Source organism: Manis javanica, chromosome 17 (genome assembly GCF_040802235.1).
Source record: "Manis javanica isolate MJ-LG chromosome 17, MJ_LKY, whole genome shotgun sequence".
In the NCBI taxonomy this organism is placed as follows: domain Eukaryota; kingdom Metazoa; phylum Chordata; class Mammalia; order Pholidota; family Manidae; genus Manis; species Manis javanica.
The window spans coordinates 48,835,640-48,854,135 of record NC_133172.1 but is presented as its reverse complement, the minus strand read 5'-3'; the positions used below and the strand labels follow the sequence as shown (position 1 = coordinate 48,854,135).

The window sequence follows — 18,496 nt, the reverse complement described above, 5'->3', positions numbered from 1 at the left end:
CTTTCAGCTTCAATCCCCTCACTCCATCTGCACATCTAAATCCTGCCCATCCACCCTTCACAGTCCTAAGAGCACCATGAAAAACTACCATTCTGAATATCCAAACTTTATTTTTTATTTTTAAAAGTAAACACTTTAATGGTTTTTAGTATATTTACAAGGTTGTGCAATGATCATCTATATCTAATTCCAAAACATTTCATCACTCCAAAAGAAACCTAATATCCATTATCAGTCACTCCCCAAGCCCCTCTCCTCCCAACCTCTGGAACCCATTAATGTACTTTCTATTGCTATGGATTTGCTAATTCTGGACATTTCATATAAGTAGAATCATTCAATATGTGGCCTTTTGTGTCTTGCTTCTTTACTTACCATGTTTTCAAGACTCACCCCTTTTGTAGCATGAATCAGTATTTCATTCCTTTTTATTGAGAGGTAACAGTCCATTGTATAAGATATACCACATTTTATTTATTCATTCATCAGGTGATAGACATTTAGGTTATTTCTCCTTTTTGGTTATTATGAATAATGCTATGAGCATTCATATATAAGCTTATGTGTGGATATATGTTTTCATTTCTCTTGTGCATATATCTAGAAGTGGAACTGGTGGGTCATATGGTAACTGTGTTTAACCTCTCAAGAACTGCCAGACTGTTTTCCAGAGCAGCTGCACTATTTTATGTTTCCACCAGCAGTCAATGAGGGTTCTGATTTCCCCAGACCTCATTATTTTTATTACTTTAAGGTTATTTTTAAATGTCATTTATTGCATCAGAAATGCAGTTAATAGCAGAAGTTCTATACAGAAAGCTGCATTGTTTACCTAACCCACAATTGCAGTAAATTGCATTAAATCCCAGGATTGATTTCTGAAGTCTTCTTTTCTGATATTCCTAAAAACAATCTGGTACCCTTAGTGCTGAAACAATAATGACCATCACAGGAAGAAGGGCAGGCAGTGGGAGATAACGCACACTCATATTCCACTAATGGATAGTGAGTTTCAAAGATACATAGAGAAATGGCTTAAAAAAATAATACTGTATATACATTGTCAAATGAACAAAAGTACACACACACACACAAAACCAAGCAAACATGAGATCAGCATATTATTAAGTTATAGAAAGGACTGATTTGTAGTGAAACCATTTCCCATAGACGGACTCTCCTATACCTAAGACTGGAAACTCAGTCCCTTTACCTCGGGAACAGGAACAATGTGGATACTAGGATTAATTATTTTTCCCTTTGGCTAGAGAATAGTCTTCAGAGCCCTAGAGATTTAAGACTCAAATCCTGATGTTGACATTTAGTATCTGTGTCCCTTTGGGCCAGTTTCTTAATCACTTAGGGCCTCAATTCCCTTATCTGTAAAACTGGGATAACAATTCCTAACTCGCAGGGTTGCTGTGACTTCCAGGATTGCACAAAATAGGCACTCAATAAATGGTAACTTTAACAATACTGCCATTTTTCTTATGTGGCAATTGTCAAGGGCAATCTTGGAAAATAAAAATAACTAACCTTGAAGTAGCCACTTCATTTTTTACTTACAAGCAAAAGTTCTAAACAGCTAAATAGTCTGATGCAAATCTGAATGTATCAATCTCTGACTGATGAAGAAACCACTGGATATATATTCCAAAAATGAAGCTAATGTAAAGATAATGTTCTGGGCTTTGAAATGCAATCTTTGACTGCAGGGATAAGGAAGGAATCATATCTATTACGGGCTACAGTAAGAGAAGTACAGTGGACTGGGAAGCCCTAAGAAATAGGTCTGGGCCCACTTCCATCACTCCCAACTTTCATGACTGTAGGAAAGTCAATTAGTCATTTATAAAAGGACTGTAATGTCTGCTTTTACTATTTGTCAGACTGATGACAGAATCAAAGCTTTCTAAATAATTAAACATTATTCAATTTTAATATTATATTAAATATAATTTATTTTAATATAAATTATTAATAATCATGTTTTTAATCTTAAAAAGCACAATAGTAGGGCCAATTTTTACCATTATTTGAAAAATTCTAGGGAAGTAACCAAGTTTACTGGGGGTGAAAAACAAGATTTGGAGGCCATGAACAAGGTTCAAATTACTTCCTACATAATCTTAGAAAAGGAACTTCAGCTAAGTCTCAGAATCTTTAGCTATAAAGTGGGGATATCTCTCATCATACCCCAAATTTAACTGCAAATATAAGACCCAAAACTATAAAACTCTTGAGAGAAAACACAGGCATAAATCTTCATTACCTTGGGTTAGGCAATGATTTCTTAGAAATGATATCAAAGTATAAGCAATAAAAGAAAAAAACTGATTAGTTGGGCTTTATCAAAAGCAAAAAGTTTTGTGCTTCAAATGACACTATTAGTAAGAGAAAATTCAACTCACAGAATGGCAGAAAGTATCTGCAATTCATATACTTGATAAAGAAACCATTTCCAGTATACATAAGGAACTCTTACAACTTAATGACAGAAAATCCAATTTAAAAATGGGCAAAGAACAGACATTTCTCCAAAGATATAGAAATGGACAATAAGCTCATGAAAAGATGCTCAACATCATTAGTTATTAAAGACAGATGAAAATCAGAACCACAATGAGCCATTTCACACCAAGATGGCTCTAATCAAAAAGATATTAACAAGCGTTGGTGAGGATATAGAGAAATTGGAACCCTCTTCCGTTGTTGGTAGAAAAGTAATGCAGCTATTTTGGAAAACAGTTTTGCAATTCCCCAAAAGGTTAAACATAGAATCATTATATGACCTAGCAATTCCAATTCTAGGTGTATACCCAGGAAAATGAAGACATACACCCATACAAAAACTTGTACATGAATGTTCATAACAGCATTATTCGTAATAGCTGAAAAGTGAAAACAACCCACATGTAATATCAACCAATGAGCAGATAAACAAAATGTGGTCATCGATACAATGAAATATTATTCAGTCATTAAAAACAAATGAAGTACCAATCCATGCTACATGAATGAACCTCAAAAACATTATGCCAAGTCAAAGAAGCCACACACATGCCCACATACTGTATGACTACTACTACATGAAACATCTAGAATAGGCAAATCATAGAGACAAAAGTAGTTAAGTGGTTCCCAGGGAATGCGGGAGTGTGGAATGGGAATTGACTGATAATGGACACAGAGTTCCTTTTTGATATGACAAAAAAGTTCTAAAATTAGATGTCAGTAGCACAACTCTCTAAATACACTAAAAACCACTGAACTGCACATTTTAAATTGGTGACTTTTAGGTATATAAATTATATCTCAAATAAGAAATTTAAAAATGATGATAATGTCTACTTCCCAGAACTACTTCAAGAACTTACTGAGATAGCATATATGAGACATTCGCTATATGCTCATTTGTTAATTAGGTAATACAAAAACTAGGTCAGGACATAAAAGAAATCTTCCCATTTCAAGGACATAGAGATGATAAACTTCACAGGACTGCATTCCACATTTCAATGCCACATCCAATTATGGTCCTTCAAGGGATAGAATTATTTTCAGTTAATGGTTTCCCAACTACTTTATTTGAGGTAGAAATTGAGAAAGAGACAGGGAGTTCAGTCTCTGACAAGTTAATACTTGTAATCCTGCTTAGTTAGAAACTGTGTAAAAACAGTTTCACCTTGTACCTGCCTTCCCACCTTCCGGGCCTTTTGCTTTCCCTCCCCTTGACTCGTTTGCCAGAAACGAAAATTATTCTCTGAAAGGAAGAAGGTGGAAGAGTTAGTAAGATCTGCCTGGGCATGTCAAGATGTCTAAATTCTCTTCACCATACACAGTCATGCTTTGAACTCCCCCATGCTTGGCTCAGAGCCTACAGGGTTTTGTCTTTTTCAACAAGCTTGGTGGTTTTATCCAAAGATCCTTTTGACACTGACAAGGATCACTTAGACCCCTGAAGTGCATCTGTCTTTGTGTTGCTTTCAAAATATCCTCTAAAAAATTGAAAGTGGCTGAGAGGGCACATGAGCAGATTCACAGTGTGCTGTTTCCACCTTTTGGCTAGTATGAACAATGACGCTAAGAATATTCATGTACGAGTTCTCATGTGGAAATGTGTTTTCATTACTCTTGGGTATGCATCTAGGAGATATTTGAAGAATATCACTTATTTATCATATTCATTACTGAACATCTATTTGAAAACTGAGATATGAAAAATACCCCAAACAACTAATATACATTATGGGACTATCAAGAACATATTTTAAGTCCTATTTAAAAGCGAAAGACTTCCACTTTTTACCTTATATACGTCCCTTGTCATTTAAATTTTTTTAAATACTGACAATGCAGTAATTTGAGTAATAATGAGGATGATGGAAAAAAAGAATATACAAGGAGTCTAAAAAGGGAGACTATGGTCATAATCAAAGATTAAGTCTTCTATTTATAAACTCTGGATTAAACTGGAACTCAGCAACTTGGTATATAATTTTCTGTCTGAAGAAACTGCTACTGAGCACCTAGCTGGGAGCAGCTGCTATGAGAACTAAGTCAACTATCACTTTATTATAAGACTAAAAGGAGATGCAACCTGTCTTTCATAGAATTAAAATTTAACTGATGCGGAATTAAGTGCAGACTGCTGTGAAGGACAGGTAATACATATATCAGAAATCAATAAATCTGTTGAATGAATGTGCTTATTTAACTCCCCTCTGCTGTGCCTACACTGCAGATGGTGAGAAATTTCAAAAGAAATCCAAAATAATTAAGCAAAAGGTACACTGTAATTTTCACGTGGAGCCGTTTAGGCACCCTAGAAAAAAAGACTTTAAATACACATGCACACATATACACATACACTCCCCACAACTAAATGCTACTCAAGCTACAGCCAAGTACCTTTTTATACTCTAGAACATTTATAAGTGGGCTGGTCTTGTCTGAGAGTCCAGAACGGCTTGGCTCCCAGAATGCTTTTGGACCCAGCAAAAAACATTGGCAATGCAGGTGGGAAAATTCAGCTCTTTCCTTTCTTAATGGGAAATTAACCTAAGGCCTTGGCCTTTAAGTGCATGTTACAAACACTGAAAACATCAATTAATTTAAACTTGTCCATTGTAGGGAGCTGAGAACAGAAATTACACCTCTACCTCCCATGTTCTTCATCACCAAATTGGTTACTAACTGATTAGTATACCAATTAAAATTACTAAAAACAAACATAAAACCAACAGTTGTGATTTTTATAGCAGACCCTAGAGGCTAAGAGCAAAATGGGTTAATTAGATGAGAGGCTGCCACATTAGAATGACACCCACTGCTTCCAGAAAACTCAGTCCTAAAAAAAAAAATCAATGAGAAATATCTCCTGTTATAATATTACAGTTTCTTGGGGAAAATACAAGGTACTCGTTTTTCGGGACCTATTAAGTACAGGCATTTTAGGTTCTTGTTTTATTTTATTTCCATAAGCACCATTGGTTTATTTTATTTCTATAAGTACCATTCGTTCATTGTCATGTGGCTTCCTAAGCCCCCTGGCTTATCTCAATTCCCAGCCTCTTTAACCTCTCAGGGGCTGATAATTACTTTCTCTCTTGAAAGCCTCTATTCTTTAGGCTTCTACTCTCACCTAGCTGTTCTGCTACCCCTTTGGCTGGTCATTTTGTCTCCTCTGAAGAATTTCCTTATGGCTTTTTAATAACTTACTGTTCAAATGTTGTGATTAGTAGATGCACAATAAATATTTGTTGAATTTAGAATGAATCCCAAGGTTTGGGCCATTATCACTATATGCTTTCCCCTCCGCATTCTCTCTTAAGTTTTAACTTCTAGGTCTATATAGAGCATACCTAAATTGCACCAAGAATACACAGCCAATAAGTAACTGAAGTGCCTTTGTGCTCTCAGAGAACCTTGCCTTTTTTCTTTTTTACTTAGGTATCATTAATCTACAATTACATGAAGAACATTATGTTTACTAGGCTCCCCCCTTCACCAAGTCTCCCCCACATACCCCTTCACAGTCACTGTCCATCAGTGTAGTAAGATGCTGTAAAATCACTACTTGTCTTCTCTGTGTTGCACAGCCCTCCCTGGAGCCCCCCAACACTATACATGCTAATCGTAATGCCCCCTTTCTTTTTCCCCGCCCTTATCCCTCCCTTCCCACCCATCGTCCCCAGTCCCTTTCCCTTTGGTAACTATTAGTCCATTCTTGGGTTCTGTGAGTCTGCTGCTGTTTTGTTCCTTCAGTTTTCCTTTGTTCTTATACTCCACATATAAGTGAAATCATTTGGTACTTGTCTTTCTCCGCCTGGCTTATTTCACTGAGCATAATACCCTCCAGCTCCATCCACGTTGTTGCAAATGGTAGAGAACCTTGCCTTTTGCAGATAAACAGAACACATCAGTGTGAAGGACTCATTTCTGGCTTGAATTCCTCACCCCTCCCTGCATCCATGCCCTTTGCTCTGTGACTTGGCAGTTTGTCCCACCAAAGGGACACAGTACAGTATTTTTCTCCACTTCTTGACTTTTGAGTTGGGCCATATGACTTGCTTTATTGCTTTAGCTAACAGAATGAGGCAGAAATGATAGGATGCCAGTTGCAAGCTTAAGCCTGAAGGGGCCTCTCGAGTTTACCCTTGCTCTCTTACACTTCTGCCATCATCACAAGAATAATTCCAGGCAGGCCACTGGGCCAGCGATGATGAGGAACAGGTGCAGCAGAGCTACTGCAGACAGTCCACAGACCTGCAGGGAGAAGCAGAGCCTCCAGCCAAGGCCAGGCCAGATCAGCAGAGCCTCACTGGTCTACAGATGTGAGAATGATCACAAATGATTGGTGTTTTAAGCTACTGAGTACTGGGTAGTTTGTTATGTAGCAATAATTCCCTGATAGAATCTGCCAACTCAAGGTTTAGATCTGTGTTACACATATCACCACATTATTATCTAGCATTATTACCTTCTACTTGACAAGTAGAAGTAGTAGTGATATGATGATGATGGTGATAATATTAAAATCATAATGACTAACATACATTGAACACTCACTAGGTGCTAAGCACTTTCAAGGCATTTACTCTAATTCTCATTATTAGTCCCTGTTTATAAGCAAACTTTTTATGATAGAATAGTTTTAGATTTACAGAATTATTGAGGTGCTAGCACAGAGTTCTCATATACTCTATAACCAGTTGCCCCTATTATTAACTTTTACATTACCTTGGAACGTTTATCACAAGTAATGAACTAATATTGACACTTTATTATCAACTAAAGTCCATAATTTAGTCAGATTCTCTTAGTTTTCCCCTAATGTCCTTTTTCTGTTCCAGGATCCCATCTACCACATTACATTTAATCATATGTCTGACATATGATGATATATCTTTGACATATGATGATATCATAAGCTCTGACAGTTTTGTTCTTCTCCCCACTTATTCAATTTTATTATTATTTTTTTTGGTGACAGTTTTATTGATATATAATTCACATACCATAAAATTCACCAATTTAAAGTAAATAATTTAATGGTTCCCAGTATACTGACAGAGTGTGCTACCATCACCACAATCATTTTTAGAATGTTTCCATCACCCCAAGAAAGACACTCTGTACCCTATGGCTATCACTTCCCAACCCTCTCCCCTTTCCCCCCAGCCCTACTAATCTACTTTCTGTTTCTGTAAGTTCCCCTATTCTGGACATTTCCTATAAAGGAACCGTATAGTGAGTGGCCTTTTGTGACTGGCTTCTTCCACTTACAATATTTTCAAGGTTCATCCATGCTGTAACATGTGTAAGTGCTTTTTTTTAGTGGCTGATTAATATTCCATTGCATGGACAGACTACATTTGGTTATCCATTCATCAGTTGTTAGACATTTGTGCTGTTTCCACCTTTTGGCTAGTATGAACAATGACGCTAAGAATATTCATGTACGAGTTCTCATGTGGAAATGTGTTTTCATTACTCTTGGGTATGCATCTAGGAGTGGAACTGCTGGGTCAAGTGGTAACTCTGTTTATCTTCCAAGGAATTGCAAAACTGTTTTCCAAAGTAGCTGTAACATTCTACATTCCTATTTAGCCCTCCCCTTTTACAGATAAGAAACTGAAGCCCAGGGAGATTAAGTAATTTGTCAGTATGTGCAGCTGAGAAGCAAAGCAATGGGAGGTACACCAAAGTGGTCTGTCTCCAGAGTCTTACCTAGTTCTTGATGATTATACTCCACTGATGGAATCAAGAGAAACTGAGCTAGAGCCGACCTTCTTGCCCTTTTGGGAAGGGTGCCTAATGATATACACCCCTTTTCTTAGGGCCCCTCTCTAGATGTGGAACCCACAAATTAATGGAGGTGGAGAAAACAGCAAAGAATCACAAGAGAAGTAAAATTATTGCAAAAAATGTGTTGGAGAAGAAACATTATAAACTGAGATTCTTTCAGCTTAAAGACAAAGCAAAGGTGTACACTGACAGTAGTCAAAAAACAAAAAGTAGTCAAGTACATAATGAGAGTCCATGCGTGAGCCGTTCCTTACCTCCTTGAATTACAGGAAATTGGCTTTAACGTATAGAATGATAAATAAACATAAACAAAGACCTCCTCATCATTATGAGACAATGAACTCTACAGGGATCCTTTGGGAACCCTACAGGAATACTATTATTATGATGTAGGTCAAATCCTAGCTGGGTGGCACAAAGATGGAGAAAATGACCAGCAGTTTTGTGGCTCTATGACTTCAGAAATTTTCTGCAGACATATCTGACATAATTTTTGGTCCACAGACTCAAAGAGCTTTAACCAGGACTAACTTACCCTGAATAGCAGATAAATATACAAAGGTGTCTTCATGGTCCAAGTTCTCCAAGAATACCTGCAACCACAAAATACAGCAGTGATAGGGTTCACAAAAAGTAGGCAAGATTTAAGAGACCCTTATAGCAGCCTCAAAGGATAAATGTTTTTCTTCTGTTTGTCTTAGCTAGACACTGGTCTGACTTAGAATCTCATGGGGGAAACAGTATGTATGTTTAAAGTCCCATTCCTTTAATAGTTAAGAAAGAATGGCAATTAATGGGAGATACTTCTTGAAGTAGTCAAGCATACAACAAAAGCAGGCATGGAAACCAAAATCTGGAAGAACAATCTTCAACATTTTTTGAATTATAGCCCATGGTGGACAACATTCTCACATATGACATGACAGATTACAGGTCATGATTCACAGAAGGTCTGGTTTGGAGTTAGGACCAACTGATGGCACATTTGCTATAACTTAATCCTTTTCTCTTGCACTCAGAAAGCATATGGAAATGCAAGTGACAGACAGAGATGTTATTATTGGGATAACCTGGAATCTATTTTTAATTATTTTAAAAAATCTTTTGCAAATTTCAGCACTTCATTTGGCATTAATAAAAAATTACTCTCAACACATTTCACAATTTAAGAACCCACCAGGGTGTGTCAACTGTAGTAAGTACTGCTTATCTAGAATATATGACAGTGACAATTTAGGTTTACACCCTCAAAAGAGGGCCAGAGAAAAACAGTGGCCATGTGTCCATGTTCCCCCTGCTTGGTGTCCAGGGGAAGAGGGGAATGCCTACTCCATATATACTGGTGATTCTTGATATCAGCTTGATGCTGCTGGTCTTCACATCTGCAGCATGTCAGGGAGAGCCAAAATTAAACTGGGAGGAGAGCTGAAAATTAAACTGGGAAGTCAGCCAGGTTGGAAGTGGTGAGGATCATGTATGCAGTAAAGAGAGCTTAAGCCAGGGTTGTGGCCATGGGAATAGAGAGAAAGAGACAGACTTGAAAGACTTCTTGGAAAAAGAATTGACAAGACTTGTTGGCCAATTATGCACAGCAGGTGAATGTTAAATTAAATAAGTTAAAGAAAATTCCAAAGATATTAACAGCATTCACTTCTAAATAGGTGTGCAGGGAAGGATATTTTTGATGATTACTCAAAGGAAACATGTAATGTGAGGTTTTTAGCAACACTTCAGTGCCAGCAGATCTTGGCACATTTGCATGCCTCAATTTTCTCTTCTATAAAATGAGGATAATATCAATATTACAGCTGTTGTGAGGATTAGAGACAGTGTCTAAAAGGTATAGGACCTGCTCGATAAACAATGGTTATTATTATTTAGTACACTAATGGTTCTAATACTTTAGTGACAAAAAATAAATGTTTTCAATCAGAACTGTAATTCTTAATCAATGGCTAAAGTATACGAAAGAGATAACAGTAATAACAACGGCAGCAAAGCTTTATTAGGTGCACAGTATGTGCCTATCACTATAGCACTTTATGTGGACTATTTTGTCTCAAATGTTTCAACATGGAGTGGGACCTATTATTAATATGCTCACTTTACAGATATAGAAATTGAGGCTCAGAAGTTTCAGTGACTCATCCAAGAAACTGATCCGGGATTTGATCAGCAGACTCCTTGCTCGTAATGTGTAACCCTTACTGAGGTCAGGACAATTTCCACAAAAGGGAAAAGATCCCCAAATAAGCATATATGTTTCCCCACATAAATTTGTGGTGTAAAGAACAGCTTTTCACTGTGGTGGAGGGAGGGGAGGGGAGGGGAGGAGACCCAGTTCTGCCCAACACTCCTGACAGAGAAAATAGGTGGCTTATCTGGAAATTTACTCATGCTGTTCCATCCTCTTTTCTTGTATCGGCTCAAACTTTACTAGTCTGTTAAGGCCATATCAAAATCTACTTTTAGATTTTATCTCTCTTCTTTTCCTAACTGTCCACCGCATTTTTTAGCTATAAACCTTCTAGCACTGTGTTTTATGCCCAATTGAGTAGTCCCATGTGGTTTTCTAACTCTTCCCTGTGTCTAAGTCTTGCCTTCTCAGAACAATTACAATTTCCCTGAGGGTAGTCCAGAACAGCACCTGACACACAACCAAGGCTCCTGGAGAGCTGCTCCACCCCACAGAACTGTAATTCTTAATCAATGGCTAAAGTATACAAAAAGAGATAACAGTTAATAACAACGGCAGCAAAGCTTTATTAGGTGCACAGTATGTGCCTATCACTATAGCACTTTATGTGGACTATTTTGTCTCAAATGTTTCAACATGGAGTGGGACGTATTATTAATATGCGTGTTACTGTGGTGTTTTCTACTCACCGTGAGAAGCTTCTCTTGCAGCTCAAGGGCTTTTGCTTCTCTCTGCTCTATCCAGTGGGAAAGAGTCCGCAGGGCAGCAGCCCGTGTTGGAATCTGAGGATCATAAGCTGATAAAAGAACCTCCTGCAGCTGTTCTGTGGTTATGCTTCCAGATTTCTGGTTTGTAATAGGGCTGTGCTGACTGACCTGAGGAACGCGTGCAGCAGACTTCAGGCCTGTCTGCTTGGGTTTTTCATGGCTTTGATGTTGCTCAAAGTGGCTACGAGACTCATCAGTGCTTCTTCCATGACTTGCTTGTTGACACGCTTCTGTTTTCCCTTCTGCATCCTTTTTGTTCAGGGTACTTTGGGCAGCTATACTGACAGCCTCAGTGGAAAAGGCCCCACGGGTAGAGATGGTGATGCGGAGATCCACAGCAAGTTCTTGGATGACAGGGTCAGGGTATGTGCGGGACACCGTCTCCAACAGAGGCAGCAGTTGCTTCAAAACAGTGAAATCACTTGACTTCAACTAAAAAATGAAATGAAAAATGCCCAAACCCAAATTAACATAGAAGATGTTAACAGGACCTGTGCACAAGGAAACATATTCTGAGTGAAAGGGGTAGGGAGCAGATCTTATTCATGGTGTAATCACTGAGTCTAGCACTTGCAACTACTGATAAATAATTATAGCTAACACATACTGAATATTTAACCATGTACAAGTACTTCTCTAAGTTAAAAAAAAACACCAGTGATGCGTATCATTAAGCTGAATTTTTACAATCTGATGGGCAAAACATAGTGTCTTACAGTTTTAATTTATGTTAGCCAGACTAATAGTGCTGTTAAGCACCCTTTCATGTTTACTAGCTGTCTGCATTTGTTTTTCTGTGAACAGTCTGTTTACATCCTTTGTACTTGCTGATCTATTAAACTCTCTTTACAGCTATTCTTACCATATCAAATTTTAATACCCAATCATATGGTGAAATTCTTTTCTAGATTACTATATTTTGACTTTTGTTATGTCTTTTTTATTGTATTATTGTATTTTTGACAGTTATGTACCTTTAGCCGTAAAAAGATGAGTTCTTATTAACAAAGTACTTAGTGCCTGATACATTGTACATGTAACATAAATGTTTTAAAAACAAACAGAATAAGCAAACCAAAAAAATACATACACATATTCATATCCATGTGATCTAGTTACATTATCATCTACATTTTAAACATGAGGAAACTGAAGTACGGTATAGTTAAGTAATGTGTCCAAGGTCATACAACTGGAAGATGGTTAAGATGTGAACTCAACAAGTCTAGCACCAGAGCCTACACTCTGACCCAAAACCCTACATGGTCTCACCTGAATGAATAAAGCTGTGCTTAACTACATGATCTAAAGTGGCTGGTCAGTGTACAAGGGCACCATATGGCTGAAAGGGACTGGGATAATTGACAAAAGGGAATTTCTCCTAGAAAGTAGGAGTGAAGATTACATAAGATTTGATTCTCTCCAGAGGCTTTGCTCTGTAACACCATATGCCTTTAAGAAAGGTGTATGTGCTGCCAGGAAAGAAACAATCAGTAGTAATCCTTTCCTACTAGAAAATAATGAAAACATTGTCATTGTGAGGCTTCATGAGCTTGATAATTTGAAAATCTTACAGGTCTTAAATTCTTTTTAGCACAAGACAGGGTATTTATTTATTCATTCACTCACTTCATTATTCAACCAACTAATTGTTTTTGTAGGACCCATATAATGCTCACATTTTACACTATTAGTCCACAGATTTGTTATCATTTATTTTCCCCACCACTTTCCTCTAAGAAAATGAAAACTTAAGGTATATGTCAGGTTTGTATCTGTAGAATTTCACCATACACTTTCCTCAGATTTCTTTGTTTAAACAATTAGAAACTAACGCAAAATCAACATAAGATAAAATTTTAGCTCCACAACATACGTTAACTGATCTTCATGCATGAAATAACTAACCATTCCAATGTTTCTATATCTTAAGGGGAGAAAAGAACATAAATGTCTAGAGTAAAGGTATGTGTTATCTAAGAAAAAGGTCAATTTTATCAGAAACTTGTGTGGAACTGGAAAGACATTTCAGAGTAATTTTTCCAGAGTTATCGCTATGATGGACTTCATTTCGGTGCCTTTTCCTCTGCCTTAGTGACTCATGGACCTCTGTTTTTTCTTTGAGCATCTGAAATGGGAATATCTACTTACATCTACAACGTATGGCCTCTTTTTCACTTCTTTTATATATAACAATTTCTTTAAAACAAAACAAGACAAATAGACCAATGGAACAGAATACAGAACCTAGAAATAGACCTAAATAAGTAGAGTCAACTGATCTTTGACAAAGGAGCAAAGGCAGTACAGTGGAGAAAAGAGACTTTTAAACAAATGGTCCTGGGACAACTGGACATTCACATGCAAAAATGAATCTACACAGACCTTACACCATTAAAAAAAAAAAAACTCAAAATGGATCATATACCTAAATATAAAATGCAAAACTACAGAACTCCTATAAGATAACCTAAGAGAAGATATAGATGACCTTGGATATTTTTTCTAAATAAAATACCAAAGAAAAGGAATTCATGCAAATCACTGATAGCTAGACTTCATTAAAATTAAAATTTATGCTCTTTGAAAGACAATGTCAAAAGAAACGGAAGAAAAGCCACAGTCCAGGAGAAAATATTTTCAAAAGACGCATCTGATAAAGGCTCTGATAAAGGACAGTTATTCAATATAAAAAGAACTCTTAAAACTCAAGGATAAGAAAACAACTAACCTGACAAAAAAATGGCGAAAAGACCTGAACAGACATCTCATCAAAAAAATAAACAGATATACAGCGTATGAAGACACACTCAACACCTTATGTCATCAGGGAATTGTAAATTAGAAATCAAATTGCGAATTAAAATGATACCATTATAAATCTACTAAAATGACTAAAATAAAAAACACTGATAACACCAAATGCTGGTAAGGATGTGAAGCAAAAAGAACTCTTATTCCTTGCTGGTGCAAATGCAAAATGATATAGCTGCTTTTGCAAAACAGCTTGGCAGTTTCTTTTAGAACTAAACATATTCTTACCATATGCTCTGGCAATAGAGTTCCTTGATATTTAACCAAATGAGTTGAAAACTTATGTCTACACAGATATTCATAGCAGCTTTATTCATAATTGCCAAAACTTGAAAGTAATGAAAATGCCTTTTAATAGGTGAATGGATAACTTGGTACATCCAAAGGAATATTATTCAACACTAAAAAGAAATGAGCTATCAAACCACAAAAGACAGGGAGGATACCTGCTTGCATATTACTGGGTGAAAGAAACCAGTCTGGAATGGCTACATAATATATGACTCCAACTATGTAACATTCTGGAAAAGGCAAAACTGTAGAGATAGTAAAAATATCAGTGGCTGTCAGGGGTTGGGAGCAGGAGGGATAAATAGGCAGAGGATTTTTAGGGCAGTAAAACTATTACATATAATACTAGAATGATGGATACATGTAATTATACATTTGCCAAAACCCATAGAGTGTACATACACCACCAAGAGTGAACCCTGATGTAAACTACGGACCATGGGTGATAATGACCTGTCAATGTAGGTTCACCGACTATAACAAATGCCCCCTCTGGTGCAGGGTGTTGGTTGTGGGGGAGGCTGTGCATGTGAAGGTGCACACTCTGTACCTCTTGCTCCATTTTGCTGGAACCTAAAACTTCTCTAAAAGAAAAATATACTTTAAAAAAACCCAACCGAGGGGCGGAGCCAGGATGGCGGCGTGAGTAGAGCAGTGGAAATCTCCTCCCAAAAACACATAGAGCTATGAAAATATACCAAAAAAAAATCTTCCTAAAATAGGGACCACAGGACACAGGACAACATCCAGACCACATCCACACCTGCAAGAACCCAGCGCCTTGCAAAGGGGGTAAGATACAAGCCCCGGCCCGGCGGGACCCGAGCGCCCCTCCTCCCGGCTCCCGGCGGGTGGAAAGAAACCTGTGCGGTTTTTTTTTTGGCGAGTGCTTTTTGGAAGCCTTAAAGGGACGGGCCCCCGTTGCTAGGGAGGCAGGGTGGCGGGACCGGTGAGCGGGTGCCTGGGACCGGCGCCTGAGGACAAAGAATATCCCGCGTTTCTCCCTGCGGGACCAGCGGGCGGGTGCCTGAGACCGGCGACTGAGGACGGAGGATATCGCGTGTTTTTCCCCGTTTTTTTTCTCTTTTTGGCGAGCACTTTTTGGAAGCCTTAAAGGGACAGGGACCCCGGTGCTAGGGAGGCAGGGTGGCGGGACTGGTGAGCGGGTGCCTGGGACCGGCGCCTGAGGACAAAGAATATCCCAAGTTTTTCCCTGCAGGACCGGGGGGCGGGTGCCTGAGACCGGCACTTGAGGACGGAGGAAATCGCGCGTTTTTCCCCTTTTTTTCTCTCTTTTTGGCGAGTGCTTTTTGGAAGCCTTAAAGGGACAGGGACCCCGGTGCTAGGGAGGAAGGGTGGCGGGACTGGTGAGCGGGTGGGTGCCTGGGACCAGTGCCTGAGGACAAAGAATATCGAGCGTTCCTTCCCTGCGGGACCGGTAGGTGGGTGCTTTTTGGAAGCCTTGAAAGGACAGGGACCCTGGTGCTAGGGAGACAGGGCAGCAGGACCAGTGAGCGGGTGCCTGGGACCGGCACCTGAGGACAAAAAAAAAAAAAAAAAAAATCGCATGTTTTTTCCTTTTTTTTTCCTTTCTGTTCCCTCTCTCATTGTTGCTGTTGTTGTTTTGGTTTGGAGAGTGCTTTTTGGAAGTCTTAAAGGGGCAGGACAGGTCACTTAGACCAGAGGCAGGGAATCTGGGGATCTCTGGGCACTCTAACCCCCTGGGCAGCAGGGAGCACAGAGGCCCCTTACGGAGATAAATAGCCTCCCGGCCGCTCCCCATCCAACGGGGCTCCACCATTTTGGAGGAACAGCCCCAGCCAGGCCAAGCCCACAGCAACAGCGGAGATAAACCCCAAAGCAACTGGGCAGGAAGCAGAAGCCCTGTCTGCGCACAGCTGCCCAGCACAAGCCACTAGAGGTCGCTATTCTCCCAGGAAAAGGCCACAAACCAACAAGAAGGGAAGCTCTTCCAGCGGTCACTTGTACCAGCTCTGCAAACTATCTCTATCACCATGAAAAGGCAAAACTACAGGCAGACAAAGATCACAGAGACAACACCTGAGAGGGAGACAGACCTAACTAGTCCTCCTGAAAAAGAATTCAAAATAAAAATCATGAACATGCTGACAGAGATGCAGAGAAAAATCCAAGAGCAATGGGATGAGATGCAGAGAAAAATGCAAGAGCAGTGGGATGAGATGCATAGAAAAATGCAAGAGCAGTGGGATGAAGTCCGGAGGAGATCACAGAGGTCAGGAAGGAGATCACAGAAGTGAAACAATCCCTGGAAGGATTTATAAGCAGACTGGATAAGATGCAAGAGGCCATTGAAGGAATAGAAGCCAGAGAACAGGAACGTATAGAAGCTGACATAGAGAGAGATAAAAGGATCTCCAGGAATGAAACAACACTAAGAGAAATATGTGACCAATACCAAAGGAATAATATTCGTATTACAGGGATACCAGAAGAGGAAGAAAGAGGAAAAGGGATAGAAAGTCTCTTTGAAGAAATAATTGCTGAAAACTTCCCCAAACTGGGGGAGGAAATAATCGAACAGACCATGGAATTACACAGAACCCCCAACAGAAAGGATCCAAGGAGGACAACACCAAGACACATAGTAATTAAAATGGCAAGGATCAAGGACAAGGAAAGAGTTTTAAAGGCAGCTAGAGAGAAAAAGGTCACCTATAAAGGAAAACCCATCAGGCTAACATCAGACTTCTCGACAGAAACCCTACAGGCCAGAAGAGAATGGCATGATATACTTAATGCAATGAAACAGAAGGGCCTTGAACCAAGGATACTGTATCCAGCACGACTATCATTTAAATATGATGGCGGGATTAAACAATTCCCAGACAAGCAAAAGCTGAGGGAATTTGCTTCCCACAAACCACCTCTACAGGGCATCCTACAGGGACTGCTCTAGATGGGAGCACCCCTAAAAAGAGCACAGAACAAAATGCACAACATATGAAGAATGGAGGAGGAGGAATAAGAAGGGAGAGAAGAAAAGAATCTCCAGACAGTGTATATAACAGCTCAATAAGCGAGCTAACTTAGGCAGTAAGATACTAAAGAAGCTAACCTTGAACCTTTGGTAACCACAAATCTAAAGCCTGCAATGGCAATAAGTACATATCTCTCAATAGTCACCCTAAATGTAAATGGACTTAATGCACCAATCAAAAGACATAGAGTAATAGAATGGATAAAAAAGCAAGACCCATCTATATGCTGCTTACAAGAAACTCACCTTAAACCCAAAGATAAGCATAGACTAAAAGTCAAGGGATGGAAAAACATATTTCAGGCAAACAACAGTGAGAAGAAAGCAGGGGTTGCAGTACTAATATCAGACAAAATAGACTTCAAAACAAAGAAAGTAACAAGAGATAAAGAAGGATACTACATAATGATAAAGGGCTCAGTCCAACAAGAGGATATAACCATTCTAAATATATATGCACCCAATACAGGAGCACCAGCATATGTGAAGCAAATACTAACAGAACTAAAGAGGGAAATAGACTGCAATGTATTCATTGTAGGAGACTTCAACACACCACTCACCCCAAAGGATAGATCCACCGGGCAGAAAATAAGTAAAGACACACAGGCACTGAACAACACACTAGAACAGATGGACCTAATAGACATCTATAGAACTCTACATCCAAAAGCAACAGGATATACATTCTTCTCAAGTGCACATGGAACATTCTCCAGAATAGACCACATACTAGCTCACAAAAAGAGCCTCAGTAAATTCCAAAATATTGAAATTCTACCAACCAATTTTTCAGACCACAAAGGTATGAAAGTAGAAATAAATTCTACAAAGAAAACAAAAAGGCTTACAAACACATGGAGGATTAACAACATGCTACTAAATAATCAATGGATCAATGAACAAATCAAAATAGAGATGAAGGAATATATAGAAACAAATGACAACAACAACACTAAGCCCCAACTTCTGTGGGATGCAGCGAAAGCAGTCTTAAGAGGAAAGTATATAGCAATCCAGGCACACTTGAAGAAGGAAGAACAATCCCAAATGAATAGTCTAACATCACAATTATTAAAACTGGAAAAAGAAGAACAA

General features: G+C 38.7%; 1 protein-coding gene across 6 annotated transcripts in view; it reads right to left on the bottom strand.

The window, feature by feature from the left end:
* The window catches only part of TANGO6 (transport and golgi organization 6 homolog), a 176,673-nt gene that overhangs the window by 87,939 nt on the left and 70,238 nt on the right, over nucleotides 1–18,496 (bottom strand). For 5 of the 6 annotated variants that reach the window (XR_012126525.1, XR_005063209.2, XR_012126524.1 and 2 more), the window contains exons 13-14: nucleotides 11,197–11,706; nucleotides 8,846–8,903 (exon numbers count right to left, since the gene is read on the bottom strand). Coding sequence is in view for 3 of the 6 variants with exons in the window: in XM_037025309.2 (XP_036881204.2) it covers nucleotides 8,846–8,903; nucleotides 11,197–11,706 (568 nt within the window). In the remaining 3 variants the exon portion in view is untranslated. The remainder of the gene's footprint in view (nucleotides 1–8,845; nucleotides 8,904–11,196; nucleotides 11,707–18,496) is intronic. The other variant, XM_073225530.1, reaches the window with a different exon arrangement.